Genomic DNA, 13,434 nt, shown 5'->3' with positions numbered 1-13,434 from the left:
CCATTCAAGTCATCAATAATATATTTAAAAGTGACAGATTAAAATAATAATGTAGCATCAACGAAATTTAATGTGATATTTTTATTAATAAGAACATCAATAACTAGATTTTATACGATAATATTTGACAGATTTCCTAATAAAATTTGAGTATAAGAGTTAAAATAAAATTTTTTAAAATTACAAAATTAAAAAAATCAATTTTAAATTTAAAAGATTAAAAATAAATTTAACTTAAATTTAAAAGATTAAAAATATGTTTAAACCAAACAAATTTATTGGTTGTGATCGAGGGTATCAAGGAATATGTTTGGGCTATTGGTATAAGAAAAATGGGTGGACCTCTGAATAAATGTTTTAAAAATGATTTAATCATATTTTATTTTGGACCTAAATTCCATCCTTTACTTGAAATAGAATTAATTAAGGGCATGCTGTTTTATACATAGAGTCAATTTTTTTTTTCGATACAGACGTGTTTTAATATAAAACGTGTAATTAAAACTAATTAGATCCAATGATTTGAAAATTGAGAAATTTTACGTTACTTTTGCAAATTTGTGAATTGGAAAATTTTACGTTACCTTTGTAAATTTGTGAGTTGTTCTAATAATTTTGACTTCAAGTACTAGACATATAACTTCATTATTTAACTAGCACTGACTTCAAGTACAAGATATATAACTTAGTAAAATAAAAATTTTGCTATCACTCATAATAATCCTATCTATAATTGAGTTTGAAGTCAGTTTAAGCTATTTTAATATTTATTAAAATAAAAAAATTTGGATGAATCATTATTAATTTAATTAGATAAGTTTAGATAATTTATGAATAGTTTTTTAATCCAATATATGAATAATATAATTCTTTTATATCTCTATATTTTTTTAGAGGATTTATATCTATGAAAATATCGAGTTGTGTGAAGTTTATAGTTGTTTATAGACATATTAATAATTGGGATGAACTATTTTTTATAAGTTTGAGGAACACAAATAAATTTAACTTTTGTAAAAATTTTGTGTCATTTTAACCTTTAAATTTATTTATTTTTCTTCTTATGTCCACTCGCTGAAAAATTTATTCAGATTAATATAGTCTTATTAAAAAGTTTAAAAGATATATATATATTTTTTTTATATTTTCATCAGCATATTTTTTTTTAAAAAATAAATACAGAAAAGTAATAACTAATTACTTTATAATAAATCTACAATAAGCTTTACTGCAACAAACAATTGAACACCTACTTTTTTATCATCAGAATTAATCATAAAAATACTATTCAAGTTTAATCATTTTTCTCTGGGGCACGAGATTATCATGCACGACACAGATAATCCAAATAATAAAGTAATATTTGAAGGATTGATTCAGATCCTTTCCTGTTTCTGGGGCAAGATTTCTCTACAACACAATGCATCATATTCTCTCTCCTCTCATAGTGTTATACAATAATGGATCGAATCATTAAGCATCTGTTTAGATATATATCAATTTAAAATTACATTAAAAAATACATTTTAATATAAAAAAGTAAAAATTTGTTGGTGTAATTTTTTTTCCCAATCATAATTGAATTCAACTCAACTGATTTTTAATCACATCCAAAGATATTTGCAATATTTTGATCGAAGAAAACAAGTGAAAGAGGATGCAAAAGCAATCAAGATTAACACACATTATTACATGCCTGCAAGAAAAAAGGTTGATCGGAGTCTAGTGGGAATATCTCACAATGTGTCCAACCAAAATTTGAATTTTTTATAAAAACAATCGTATCTTAAATATGATTGTATTTGAAAAACAGAAAATTATAATTATAAATTTTTTTGTTATTCATCTTTTTCATTTTTACATATTTTTTCATTCAACTTTAAAGTTGTACATTTTGTTATCAAATTTTAAAATTTTCACATATATTATCACTTTATTAATTAATTATCTAACTCTATTAATTATAATTGGTTGTTGATGTGATAGGTTAATAATTGATGCAATATAATATAATACATCATCGATTATCCAGTCATATCAAAAGTTAACCTATTACATTAGTAATCAACATGTCAAGTTTCTCGTTTATTAACAAAGTCAAACAATCAACTAATAAGATAACAAAATTTGTAATATTAAAAATTTAGTAACAAAATGTATAATTTCAAAATTTTTGTAGCAAAATTCATGAAAATATAAAAGATAGGTAAAAAAAAATACAATTAAGGCAAAAAAAAAAAAAAAAAAAAAAAACAGGTGAAACAAGGAAAAGCCAAACTAGAAAAGTTGGTCCATTGGAGCAAACCCCACTTCCACTACTTATTGGTCTATAAATTGCAAGTTACTCTTCCTAGTTGCTCCATAAATTGTACTACACTTCCTTATTGTCATTATTACTGTTTCAATAACAGTAAGCTGTAAGCCACCGCCAAGCTTCATTTCATTCTTTTTTTTTCCTTCCTTTCCACTCTTCTTCACCTTCCCAAAAGTTCAATATCTTTTTGCATCTTCAATAACACATTTATATGTTCATATAGTATATGGAATACCACATGGCCCTTCAATATTCACCCTCAATAAGTTGGAACTTCAGGTTATCCATGATGGCATGGCTTGTCTTGTGCCTCCTTGTGATGTTGAACAATGCAAGTTTTTCTTCTGCTCGTTTGTTGTTGAATAGAACAAGAGGAGGAGGGTTCATGGTGTCTAGAGAGCTACATAGGAGAAACCTTCTTGGCAATGGACTTGGCCAAACACCCCCTATGGGGTAAGTAAATTAACTCTTTTTTTCTCAACTTTTCCCACCAAACTTTCTTGTTTTCTATCTTCTTTGTTACCCCTTAAGCTTGTCCCCCCTATAGCTAGCTAGCTTTTGCATTTAACTAACATGCTCAAATAATTGAAATATACACTATTTCGCATGAGTGTGTCAAAGTTTAATATTATTCTTCCACAATTGCACATGGTCTCATATTATATTTGGTTAATTATTGGTACTACTTTTCATCTTATATGTATATATATCAAGAATGTATCTTCTCTGGTGACATTTTCACTGAATTGGATCCTATTCATTTAATGTAAAAATTTGTTAATATAATAATTTTTTTTATTATAAAGTAGTAATTTAATGGATTAATTAAGAATGAAATTTAAACACTTTAGAATCTCAATTTGTTTTCATGTATATATGAAAGGATCTCTTCCAATTTATATCCATCCTAATTCTTAAATTAATGTACTAATTGAAGAGAATACTTAATTATCTTCAATTTCAACTGCTCCATTATCAATTTACACACTCTGAGATGGTAGGGAAATTGGGAAGGCAGCTAGCTAGTGGAATCAAAAGGGTATCTGAAATCGGATAAAATCTTCTATAATGTATGAAAGTTATTAATAGGTATAAAATAATAAACAATAAATTATATATGTCTTATCTTGATCTGATTCTTGATACATATATATATCTATAAACAATTTATGGTGGCACCATCAAGTCCTCCCACTACATCCAACTTGTTTAATCATGAGTTGCATGCACAAGATGATGATGTGAGTGATCCAACGGAAGGTCCATATATGGTGGTGGCATTATTTGTCTTAATTTGCAGTTATGATATCTTGTTTGGGGTTTTAGGGATTTTGGGTTACTTGTTCATCTTCACTGATTTTGTGGGCAAGAATAAGACAAGGACATGTGGTAACTTAATTGCATCAATTGCATAAAATATTAAGGCTCAAGAGGAGTTGTTATAGTATTTGATAGTTTTACCTAAGCCACCTACAGGGAATAAAACAAACCTGGGTTGGTTCTTGTTGTATCTTTTTATTTTTATTTGTTGCATTCACTAATCAAGAAATTAGTAAATTAGGAGTTATATGATGTTATAGAAATAGATCACACATGCATTCAAATGCCCTATCCAAGCATTATTTCATGATGGGAATGTTAATCCACTATCTTTTCCATTTACATCAATAGCAACGTCAATATATTAATGATTCGTGATTGAGCTTTCAACTCATAATTGGGTTTTCAATTGACCCTCCAACCACTCCTTATATGTTGGCCAAAAAAAAAGTTAATGATTTTCTTGTTATCATTGAATAACTTTTCTAAACGATCTTATCTTCAATTTTTAGGAAATTTTTTATCACATTTTATAATGTTTACTTGATAGATTAGTAAAAATAAAATAAAATATTACCACAAGTAAATAATGTAAATGTAATGTGAGAATTTGAATAGTTACGTCTTCAATCCTTTTTTTTTCTTTCTCTATTGTGTGATTTATTTTTTATTTCATCACGTGAAACATCCGTTGCCTTGTTGTATACAGCTATGTTATCCAAAAGAAGAAGTAATAAAGGGATACTTTTTTTATTTATTTTTTACTAATTTCCATCATATTATATAAAAACAAAGCCTTCATATTTTTGGCTAAAGCCAATAAGGAAAGAGAATTGAATATGAAAGTTCATAGAGCATCTGCAATAAAGATTACTTATAAACAATTTCTTGTATTACACTATTGCCACATCAATTCTGGTCCACTTTATGGATTGCTTAAATTTTAACAAAGTTACTTGTAGAAGCAAATAACGAGTATTTGATGCATCAAATTATTTAGCTTTCAAATAATTAGTGTTTAATGTAAAAAGTGTTTGAAATGAATGTTTTACTTTGGAAGCCCATACTACTGAATTAATGTTTTCATATTGAATAGTAATTTTTTTTTTGGTCATCATAAAAATAACATATATAAAGTGATATCCCTTTTCTTAAAAAATTATATAATTTCTTCAATGACGATGTCTTGTAAATATATGAAAATTAATGTATAGTGACACCAACTACTAATGACAATTATTCAGATGGAATAGCTGGAACCATTTTTCCTGCAATATTAACGAAGACTTAATTCGAGAAACAGGTAACTTAACTATTCATGGTTATATATATATATATATATATATATATATAACTATTACTACATGAATTTTGAATTCACTAAAGTTTTATTAAAATACTAGACATATTCATGTAAATATTATGTTGTGCCATATCTCTTTATTATTGCAGCTGATGCAATGGTGTCAATGGGCCTTGCTGCTCTAGGATACCAATATATTAATATAGGTACGACATTTTTTATTATCATTATTGTCATTAATATTAATAATATAAAGTTATATATATTTATTTATAATGAAAAAATAATGTACTATTTTTCTTTGAATTTTTAGATGATTGTTGGGGCGAGCTTAATCGAGATTCACAGGTAATAATATTATTTTATATAAATAATTCCACTAAAAAATAATATTTTGGTCGTGATAATTACAAGATTTGAATTTAGGCGCATGAGTCACCCTAAATTACTTACTATAGTTGGTTTATAATGAAATTAACATATTTGCTACATAGTGTATCACTCTACAATTGCATCTGCATATCAAAATTTAATATCCTTTCTGATAAAAAAAAAAAAAAATTTATATCCTTTTTTGTGATATTTAATTTTGGTTAATGTAAAATGTTGGCAGGGTAATTTGGTTCCCAGAGCCTCAACATTTCCTTCAGGAATGAAGGCTCTAGCAGATTATGTTCATAACAAAGGTTTAAAGTTGGGGATATATTCTGATGCAGGGTATATCACAAATTAAACTTTTTTATTTTTATTTTTTTTGCATTTCTATGATTATTTAATCTTTTTTTTTTGTTGTTTAAATCCTGACAATTTTTCTGCAGAAATCAAACATGCAGTAAAACTATGCCAGGATCACTAGGACATGAAGAGCAAGATGCAAAAACATTTGCTTCTTGGGTAACATGCATTAATTTCAAAGTCATTTTACATTTATGTCAAGCCCTATCCTATGTAATTTTACTAAGATCTCCTTCATTGTTACTAATTTAGGGGATTGACTACTTGAAGTATGATAACTGTGAGAATAATAATATAAGCCCCAAAAAAAGGTACTTGTGACCTTTAAATGCACACAAAAAAATTACATGCTTCAAAAACTCAGGAATTGATACATTTTGTAGCACAGGTACCCTCCAATGAGTGAAGCTTTGTCAAACTCTGGAAGGCCAATTTTTTTCTCTTTGTGTGAATGGTGAGCCATTGGTGATTGTGTTTCACATATTCTTCAATGCTGATGAACTTCACTATTTCTTAAGGAATTTATATTGCTAAAAGAAATCAAGTATAACTAGCATTTTGTATACTCTATTATTCCTCTAAGCCAGAAAATTCACTTTTAGTTTTGAACTATTAATTGCTTTCTCAAACATAGGGGATCAGAAGATCCAGCAACTTGGGCCAAAAGTGTGGGGAATAGTTGGAGAACAACAGGAGACATTGAAGATAAATGGGATAGGTAAGCTGTAATCATGCATGATATGCTATAAAGTATAAAATTATTTATCTGATTTGATGAATTTCATAATCTTATACTCAATTTGAAACCTGTTACATGTTTGTATCACACTCATTTTTATTGAACATTTGACAAAGACATTTCTTGGAGAGGCTTTTATTGAACCAACATGATAGTTAAGTTATAAAGAGTAAATATCATTTTTAAGAAGTTCATTTTTCTTCCATTATTCTGTTTCATACTCTCATTTATTCATTTGCCACATGGGAAACTTATGATATTGTCTCCATAGTATGACATCTCGTGCAGATCTAAATGACAAATGGGCTTCTTATGCTGGACCTGGAGGGTGGAATGGTAATCATACCACTCACTAGTTCTCATGAACATAGTTATCATTCTTAGACTAATTCATACTTAAATACAAAATAAGGACAATTGTCAATGTATAACTCTTATTTAGTTACTGTATCATATTTAAGAAATTAAAGTTCATTATCATTTTTTTATACAGATCCTGACATGCTAGAAGTTGGAAATGGAGGGATGACAACTGAAGAATATCGTGCTCATTTCAGCATATGGGCATTAGCTAAGGTAACATGCAGCAAAAAATTTTAACACATGCTGCTTAGGCATTTCCATATAATAAATGAGAAAATAAAAGTTATACATTCACCATGCAAGTTTTACACTATCATTGAATCACAGAAGTATGATAAGTTTGTTGACTTTTATAATAATTAAGTTTAATGATCATGTATTGTAAAAAGTTTCTTCAGAGCCATTTAGATCCACTTTAAAAATGGGCCACCCACCATTGATGCATGTCTCATAGGCATGAGGGGGTGTATTGGGAAAAACCCAAGTCCCGCCAATCCTAGATCATTAAAAAGGGCCACCCACCATTTATCCACGTACCAAGCCCAATAGTGCTGGACGTGAGGGGGTGTATTGGGAAAAATCCAAGTCCCACATCGACTAGAGATTAGGCAATTGAATAATATATAAGTGGAAAGCAATCATTACCTTACAAGCCGGTTTTGTAGGGTTGAGTTAGGCTTAATCCACTATTCTAAGATGTTTGTATCAATTTTAAAATAGTTATTATAAAATTCAACAAACTTATCATTTATGGTAGATTGTGATTGAATGACACTGTAAAATTGTTTTACACTATCAATATATCACTATTAAACCCATAATAATTACCTAAAAAAGACATATCAATAATGACTTCAGTAGTTAATCTCTTGTAAAAGTTTTTACGCAGTGTTTTTCTTTGAGGAAAAATGTATTTGCATGTTAAGTGCATTTCTTTTGTGTATATAGGCTCCTTTATTGATTGGTTGTGACATTAGAGCATTGGATGCCACCACAAAAGAATTGCTCAGCAACAAAGAAGTTATTGCAGTAAACCAAGGCAGGGACAGACAAAAACAACCTTCTTATACTTTCTTTTACAAGAATGCTTTTAAAGCTAATAACCGTATGTTATTGCAGACAAGCTTGGAGTTCAAGGAAAGAAGGTGAAAAGTAACAATGATTTGGAGGTAACTTCCTATCCTTTGCCTCATGCGTTTTGTGTGTGTTTTTCTTTTCTTGTAAAACTGGGGATAAGTTTTGTCAGCAACTTCCTTTATGATGCTATTCCATGTTTTCATGTAACTACTAAACTTTGATACTGGCACCAGCCTAGTTTTCAAGAGCTGTTGCCTTATCATGTAGAAATAAAGCAGATGCTAACAAATGTGTACTTGAAGTCAAGAGACTCAACCGCGTGTGTCTTCAATGATTTAGTGATCAAATTTAGTGACTTAAACTGTGATAAATTTTGAAACAGAGGAATGGTGGGATATTAAAGGATACGGGCACGGATTTGTTAGAAAAGTTAGTATTGTTTTGTTAAGCTTTTAAAACTGATAGAGAATAGTAGATGTAGAATTAGAAGGGATAGTTAATTGGAGGAGATTAGCTTAATCTACGATCAGCACCAAGTCAGTAAATTGTTAGGCTCTTAATCTATTTATAGGCTCTTAAAGTCAGTAAATTGTTTCACTTGTGATTCTAAAGTTTCCTACATTTATCTAATTATTACATTATGGAGTATTACAAAATTTACAAGAATATTCTAGAAATTTACATCAGCGTCTAATATATTGTTTCTCCCTCACTAATTCTGGGGTCACAAGTTTTTTAGGGATGATGTTTCTAAAAAATTACATATAAATTGCTTTATTATTAATTTAAATTTAAAACTTATATGAAATATCATAAGTGTTGTTTTCTAATTAAAATTAACATTCTTACTTCGGTAATATATATAATAAAATATTTTATTAAATATCAATGTGTATTACTGAAATAAAATACTAATTTTAATTGTAAAACAATATAATTGACTCAACATATCTTTACATAGGCCTGAAGTAAATTATATTTTCAAGCTGGCTTAAAGCAAATTTTAAGATAAAACATTGTTAATTAAAAAATCTGAGCAAAATTTGGTGAAAAAGATATATTAAAAGGTGATTTATTTACTTAAAATTAATGATTAAATAATTTAAATTTTGGTGATAATTGACATATTAAGAGACAATTTATTTATTAAAATTAATGACTAATTTATTTTTAAGTAAGTTAAAGTAATAAAGTAATAAATAAATAACAGAATAAATAAGAGACATTTTTTTCAAGAGGCCTAAAAAAAAGGGCTTGTCCAACTTTATACTTTCTTGAAAAATAGATGGTACTGTTTTTTTTTATTTGATAAGCAAAATATAATATAAATAAATAAATAACAGAATAAATGATATCATTAGTATTGTTATTTTCTAATCAAAATCATAATTTTACTTGGATAATGTGTAATAAAAGATTTCATCAAATACTAACAAAGTAAACGCTTATTGTATATAAGTTTAGTCCTTTAAATTTTTTTGCATGTCAAATTGCTCAATAAAACATATTAAAAGAAAGCAAGTGATGCAGGTCTGGGCAGGTCCTCTCAGTAATAACAAGGTAACAGTGATATTATGGAATAGAAGTTCATCCAAAGCAAAAGTTACTGCATCCTGGTCTGACATAGGCTTGAAACCAGGAACTTCAGTTGATGCAAGAGATTTATGGGCGGTGAGATACCAAGTTTGACTTATTTTGTTTTTCCTAATGCACAACATCTGAAATGCTTATGCTTTTGACCATTTGTTTTTAATTTTGCAGCATTCAACACAATCATCAATTTCTGGAGAAATATCTGCTCAATTAGATTCACATGCTTGTAAGATGTATGTCCTGTCTCCCAACTAAGTTCTTAGTTGGGGAAAAAAAAGGAGTTAAACACAAAAGTCAGCAAAAAGAAATGCATTGGATGTTCCACAGAAGGAAAAAGAAATCACAGGAAATTTATTTATCAATAGGAAATACAAAAGATATGTATAAGTTTTATTTCTCCCAAGGTTTCCATTTTAAATTATACATTGCCATTGAGATCCACTTGATTTCAATATAATATGCTTTTCATATCCCTATCTCCTGTTAATCTGATATCAAGCATTACTATATATATGGTTGACAATTTTGTCTATTCCTGCTAGTATTTCTAATTCATAGTTATAGTGTGAACATTTTGCATTTTGCTTGAAGAAAAAATGGATAATTTTTTCTATGTTCTTACGGTAACTTTGCAACTAATTGAAGTTCAGCACTATACAACAATCAAATTCAGCCAGATCTTTAGTTGAAGTGAAGCAACTTAGGTTGCATTAAAATGAAATGAGTCAACTTCCTTTAAGCATCCCCTATAGAAGCTTCTCTAGTAAGTAGTAACTATTTTCAAGAAGTAGAAGACATGTTTTGAATTTGTCATCAAGCCTATTTGCATGTAGATTTTTCTTGATACAAAGATGAAATAATTACTTTGTAATAAATTTTGGCAATGATATTTTGTGATATAATTGAATTTTTTTTAATTTTTTAAAATTATATTTGAAATAATTTCTAACCAGTTAATAATATATAAATCATTACACAGTGATAAATGGAAATAAAACTCCTTACTTAATAAAATAACAATAGAAACAAGTTATCAATTTATTAAAATCCACTCTAGTTTTGGTCATTACTTTGTTACTTTTTAATAAATAATTATAACTCCATATGTCATCCTTTCCAAAGGACAAACCATAGGCTTATGCATGAAAAATTACCCAAAGCAACTCAAAAAGAGAGAAAGATGGCTACAAATTACTAAGAAGTAAATGTCTTTGCGCCCTTCATCACTTGCCAACTTTCGAAGGTCACTATACCAATGGAACTTGATGATTCGAGACTCTAACAATAATGGGTTCTTCGCACAAACATTAAATATATACTCTTCCATGGCACACTCTGGTGTCCATGGCAACAACCTCACCTACCCTTTGCTCCTCAAGGCCTGTGCCAACCTCGCTTCTATTCAACATGGGACAATGCTTCATGGGCACGTCCTCAAACTTGGGTTCCAAGCAGACACCTTTGTTCAAACTGCTCTCCTTGACATGTACTCAAAATGCTCCCATGTTTCATCTGCACGTCAGGTGTTCGATGAAATGCCGCAGAGAAGTGTCGTCTCGTGGAATGCCATGGTTTCGGCTTACTCTCGCGGGTCATCGGTGGATCAGGCATTGAGATTCTTGAAAGAAATGTGGGTTCTTGGTTTTGAGCCGAATTGTTCCACATTCGTTTCGATTTTGTCAGGTTATTCCAACTTGGATTCTTTCAAGTTTCATTGGCAGGGGAGGTCGATACACTGTTGCTTGATCAAACTTGGGATTGTGTATTTGGAGGTCTCTCTGGCCAACTCACTAATGGGTATGTATGCCCAGTTTTGCCTAATGGATGAAGCAAGGAAAGTTTTTGACTTGATGGATGAAAAGTCGATCATTTCTTGGACAACTATGATAGGGGGTTATGTGAAAATTGGGCATGCTGTGGAAGCATTTAAGTTATTTAATCAAATGCAGCATCAAAGTATTGGCATAGACTTTGTTGTGTTTCTAAATCTTATTTCTGGTTGCATACAAGTAGGAGAGTTTTTGTTAGCTTCATCTGTTCACTCTCTTGTACTTAAATGTGGGTGCGATGTAGAGGATTCCATTGAAAATTTGCTTATTACTATGTATGCAAAATGTGGTAGACTTACATCTGCTAGAAGGATATTTGATTTGATCATTGAAAAGAGCATGTTAACATGGACATCAATGATTGCAGGGTACGTCCATTCAGGTCATCCAGTGGAAGCACTGGATCTGTTTAGAAGGATGGTAAAGACAGGTATTAGACCAAATGGAGCAACCCTTGCAACTGTTTTATCAGCTTGTGCTGATTTGGGATCACTCAGCACTGGGGAAGAGATTGAAGAGTACATTTTTCTAAACGGGTTGGAATCGGACCAACAAATCCAAACATCTTTGATACACATGTACTCCAAATGTGGGAGCATCATGAAAGCAAGAGAAGTGTTTGAAAGGGTGAGAGATAAAGATTTAACTGTTTGGACTTCCATGATAAATAGTTATGCAATCCATGGGATGGGGGATGAGGCTATCAGCCTCTTTCACAAAATGACAACTGCAGAAAGGATAATGCCGGATGCCATTGTTTACACTGGTGTTTTGCTGGCCTGTAGCCATTCCGGATTGGTGGAAGATGGACTGAAGTACTTCAAAAGTATGCAAAAAGATTTTGGAATAGCTCCTACCGTAGAACATTGTACCTGTCTGATAGATCTTCTCGGCCGAGTTGGCCAGCTTGACTTGGCTTTCGATGCAATTCAGGGAATGCCACTGGAAGTGCAAGCTCAAGCTTGGGGTCCATTGCTTAGCGCTTGTAGGATTCATGGTAATGTTGAGCTGGGTGAGCTTGTTACTGATAGGTTATTAGACATTAATCCTGAAAGCTCTGGAAGTTATGTATTAATGGCTAACTTGTATACCTCTTTGGGAAAGTGGAAGGAGGCACATATGATGAGAAATTTGATAGATGGTAAAGGTTTGGTCAAAGAACGTGGCTGGAGCCAAGTTGAGGTCAGTCATAGCTATCATGCATTTGCTGCAGGAAATCAACCGCAGTAAATTGTTGCAGATCTAAATTTTACTCTTCAAGGAAAAAACAATCTCAGTGAATGATTAATAGCTAAAAAACGAAAACACTAGGGAACCTCTGAAAACCTGAGGTTTTCCATAGAATTGTTTCAGCTGGTTGTGTCAATAGAACTACCAGAATCCAGCGTTAGAACATGCTTTGGAGCTCAAGTTCCATAACTAATGACAGGGATTTTATAATGCAAGATCAGCATGTGGTTGCATTTTGAATCCGGTTCTTGTCAAAGTAAGGAATTCAAGTGAATTTGTGATTTCCTTCTTTTTAACCTTTTCTGTCCTGAACCTGGTTCTCTCTAATAAGGCAGTTAGTTTCACATTTGACCAGACAAAGTGTTTACCCATGAATATGATACATGTTACTTTACATGTAAACCAAACTCGTTACGGAATATAAAAGATGTAAATTTGGAAAGATCAGATCTTTGTTGTCCTTTCTGCCAGGCATTCCTAATGCCTACATTCAGTTACTGCAACAGATTTATACATATTCATATTCTTACAATGACAAGGTGGGGGTAGATAACCAACTTGATGAAAATCACAACCATTATCCATCTTCCTTGAATAACTTTTTTCTGTTGGTCACCAGCTAACTTCTATCATTCTGAGTTCTTTTGTTGTAGTTGTAGTTATCAAGTATTGGTCAAGCATAGATCATGCTATCAGGGTTCATAATGATTTGCTTCATTCATGTAAGTCTTTATATTTACCTTCTTAAAAGAAGATATTAATATCAATAAAGAAAATAGGAAGCAAAGTTTGCAATGCTTGCATGCTTACACCAGAAGCAAATTTAAAGACAAAGTAGATTTGGAATAATCTCTTCGTAGTTCAAAGTTAAAACTACTACGAGGATCCACATGGTAGTTCCAAGTTAATAGCAGTTGGCTAGTTAACAAGG

At 30.5% G+C, this 13,434-nt stretch overlaps 2 protein-coding genes across 3 annotated transcripts; both read left to right on the top strand.

Moving 5' to 3' along the window:
• The first annotated feature begins 2,346 nt into the window (after positions 1-2,346).
• On the top strand, positions 2,347-9,920 carry LOC109803572 (alpha-galactosidase). Of its 2 annotated transcripts, XM_083074096.1 has the most exons (16): positions 2,347-2,417; positions 2,594-2,767; positions 4,879-4,937; positions 5,087-5,143; positions 5,251-5,285; positions 5,551-5,654; positions 5,756-5,831; positions 5,925-5,983; positions 6,061-6,126; positions 6,307-6,390; positions 6,683-6,747; positions 6,905-6,987; positions 7,723-7,813; positions 7,894-7,943; positions 9,382-9,522; positions 9,613-9,920. In XM_083074096.1, the coding sequence occupies exons 2-16, from the start codon at positions 2,601-2,603 to the stop codon at positions 9,697-9,699; spliced, it is 1,224 nt and encodes a 407-aa protein (XP_082930222.1). In that variant the 5' UTR covers positions 2,347-2,417; positions 2,594-2,600; the 3' UTR covers positions 9,700-9,920. The 2 variants fall into 2 exon arrangements, with proteins under 2 accessions (XP_082930222.1, XP_020220792.1); XM_020365203.3 differs by having other exon boundaries at positions 2,360-2,767.
• A 128-nt stretch (positions 9,921-10,048) lies between these two features.
• LOC109804178 (pentatricopeptide repeat-containing protein At4g19191, mitochondrial) lies at positions 10,049-13,298 on the top strand. Its single transcript, XM_020365965.3, has one exon. It carries the CDS (start codon positions 10,650-10,652, stop codon positions 12,501-12,503), a length of 1,854 nt encoding a protein of 617 aa, XP_020221554.1. The 5' UTR covers positions 10,049-10,649; the 3' UTR covers positions 12,504-13,298.
• Positions 13,299-13,434: the final 136 nt, after the last annotated feature.

This window comes from Cajanus cajan, chromosome 1 (assembly GCF_000230855.2).
Source record: "Cajanus cajan strain Asha chromosome 1, NIPB_CcT2T_4, whole genome shotgun sequence".
NCBI classification, from domain to species: domain Eukaryota; kingdom Viridiplantae; phylum Streptophyta; class Magnoliopsida; order Fabales; family Fabaceae; genus Cajanus; species Cajanus cajan.
This window is presented reverse-complemented; position numbering and strand designations above follow the sequence as displayed.

What these genes read in the sequence shown, in the direction of transcription:
- LOC109803572 (XM_020365203.3), top strand. Translation starts at nt 2,541, where the DNA reads ATGGAATACCACATGGCCCTTCAATATTCACCCTCAATAAGTTGGAAC. An exon ending in GCATATGGGCATTAGCTAAG is followed by an intron (nt 6,988 to 7,722) that starts GTAACATGCAGC and finishes TTGTGTATATAG; the next exon opens with GCTCCTTTATTGATTGGTTG. An exon ending in ATGCAAGAGATTTATGGGCG is followed by an intron (nt 9,523 to 9,612) that starts GTGAGATACCAA and finishes TTAATTTTGCAG; the next exon opens with CATTCAACACAATCATCAAT.
- LOC109804178 (XM_020365965.3), top strand. Translation starts at nt 10,650, where the DNA reads ATGTCTTTGCGCCCTTCATCACTTGCCAACTTTCGAAGGTCACTATAC.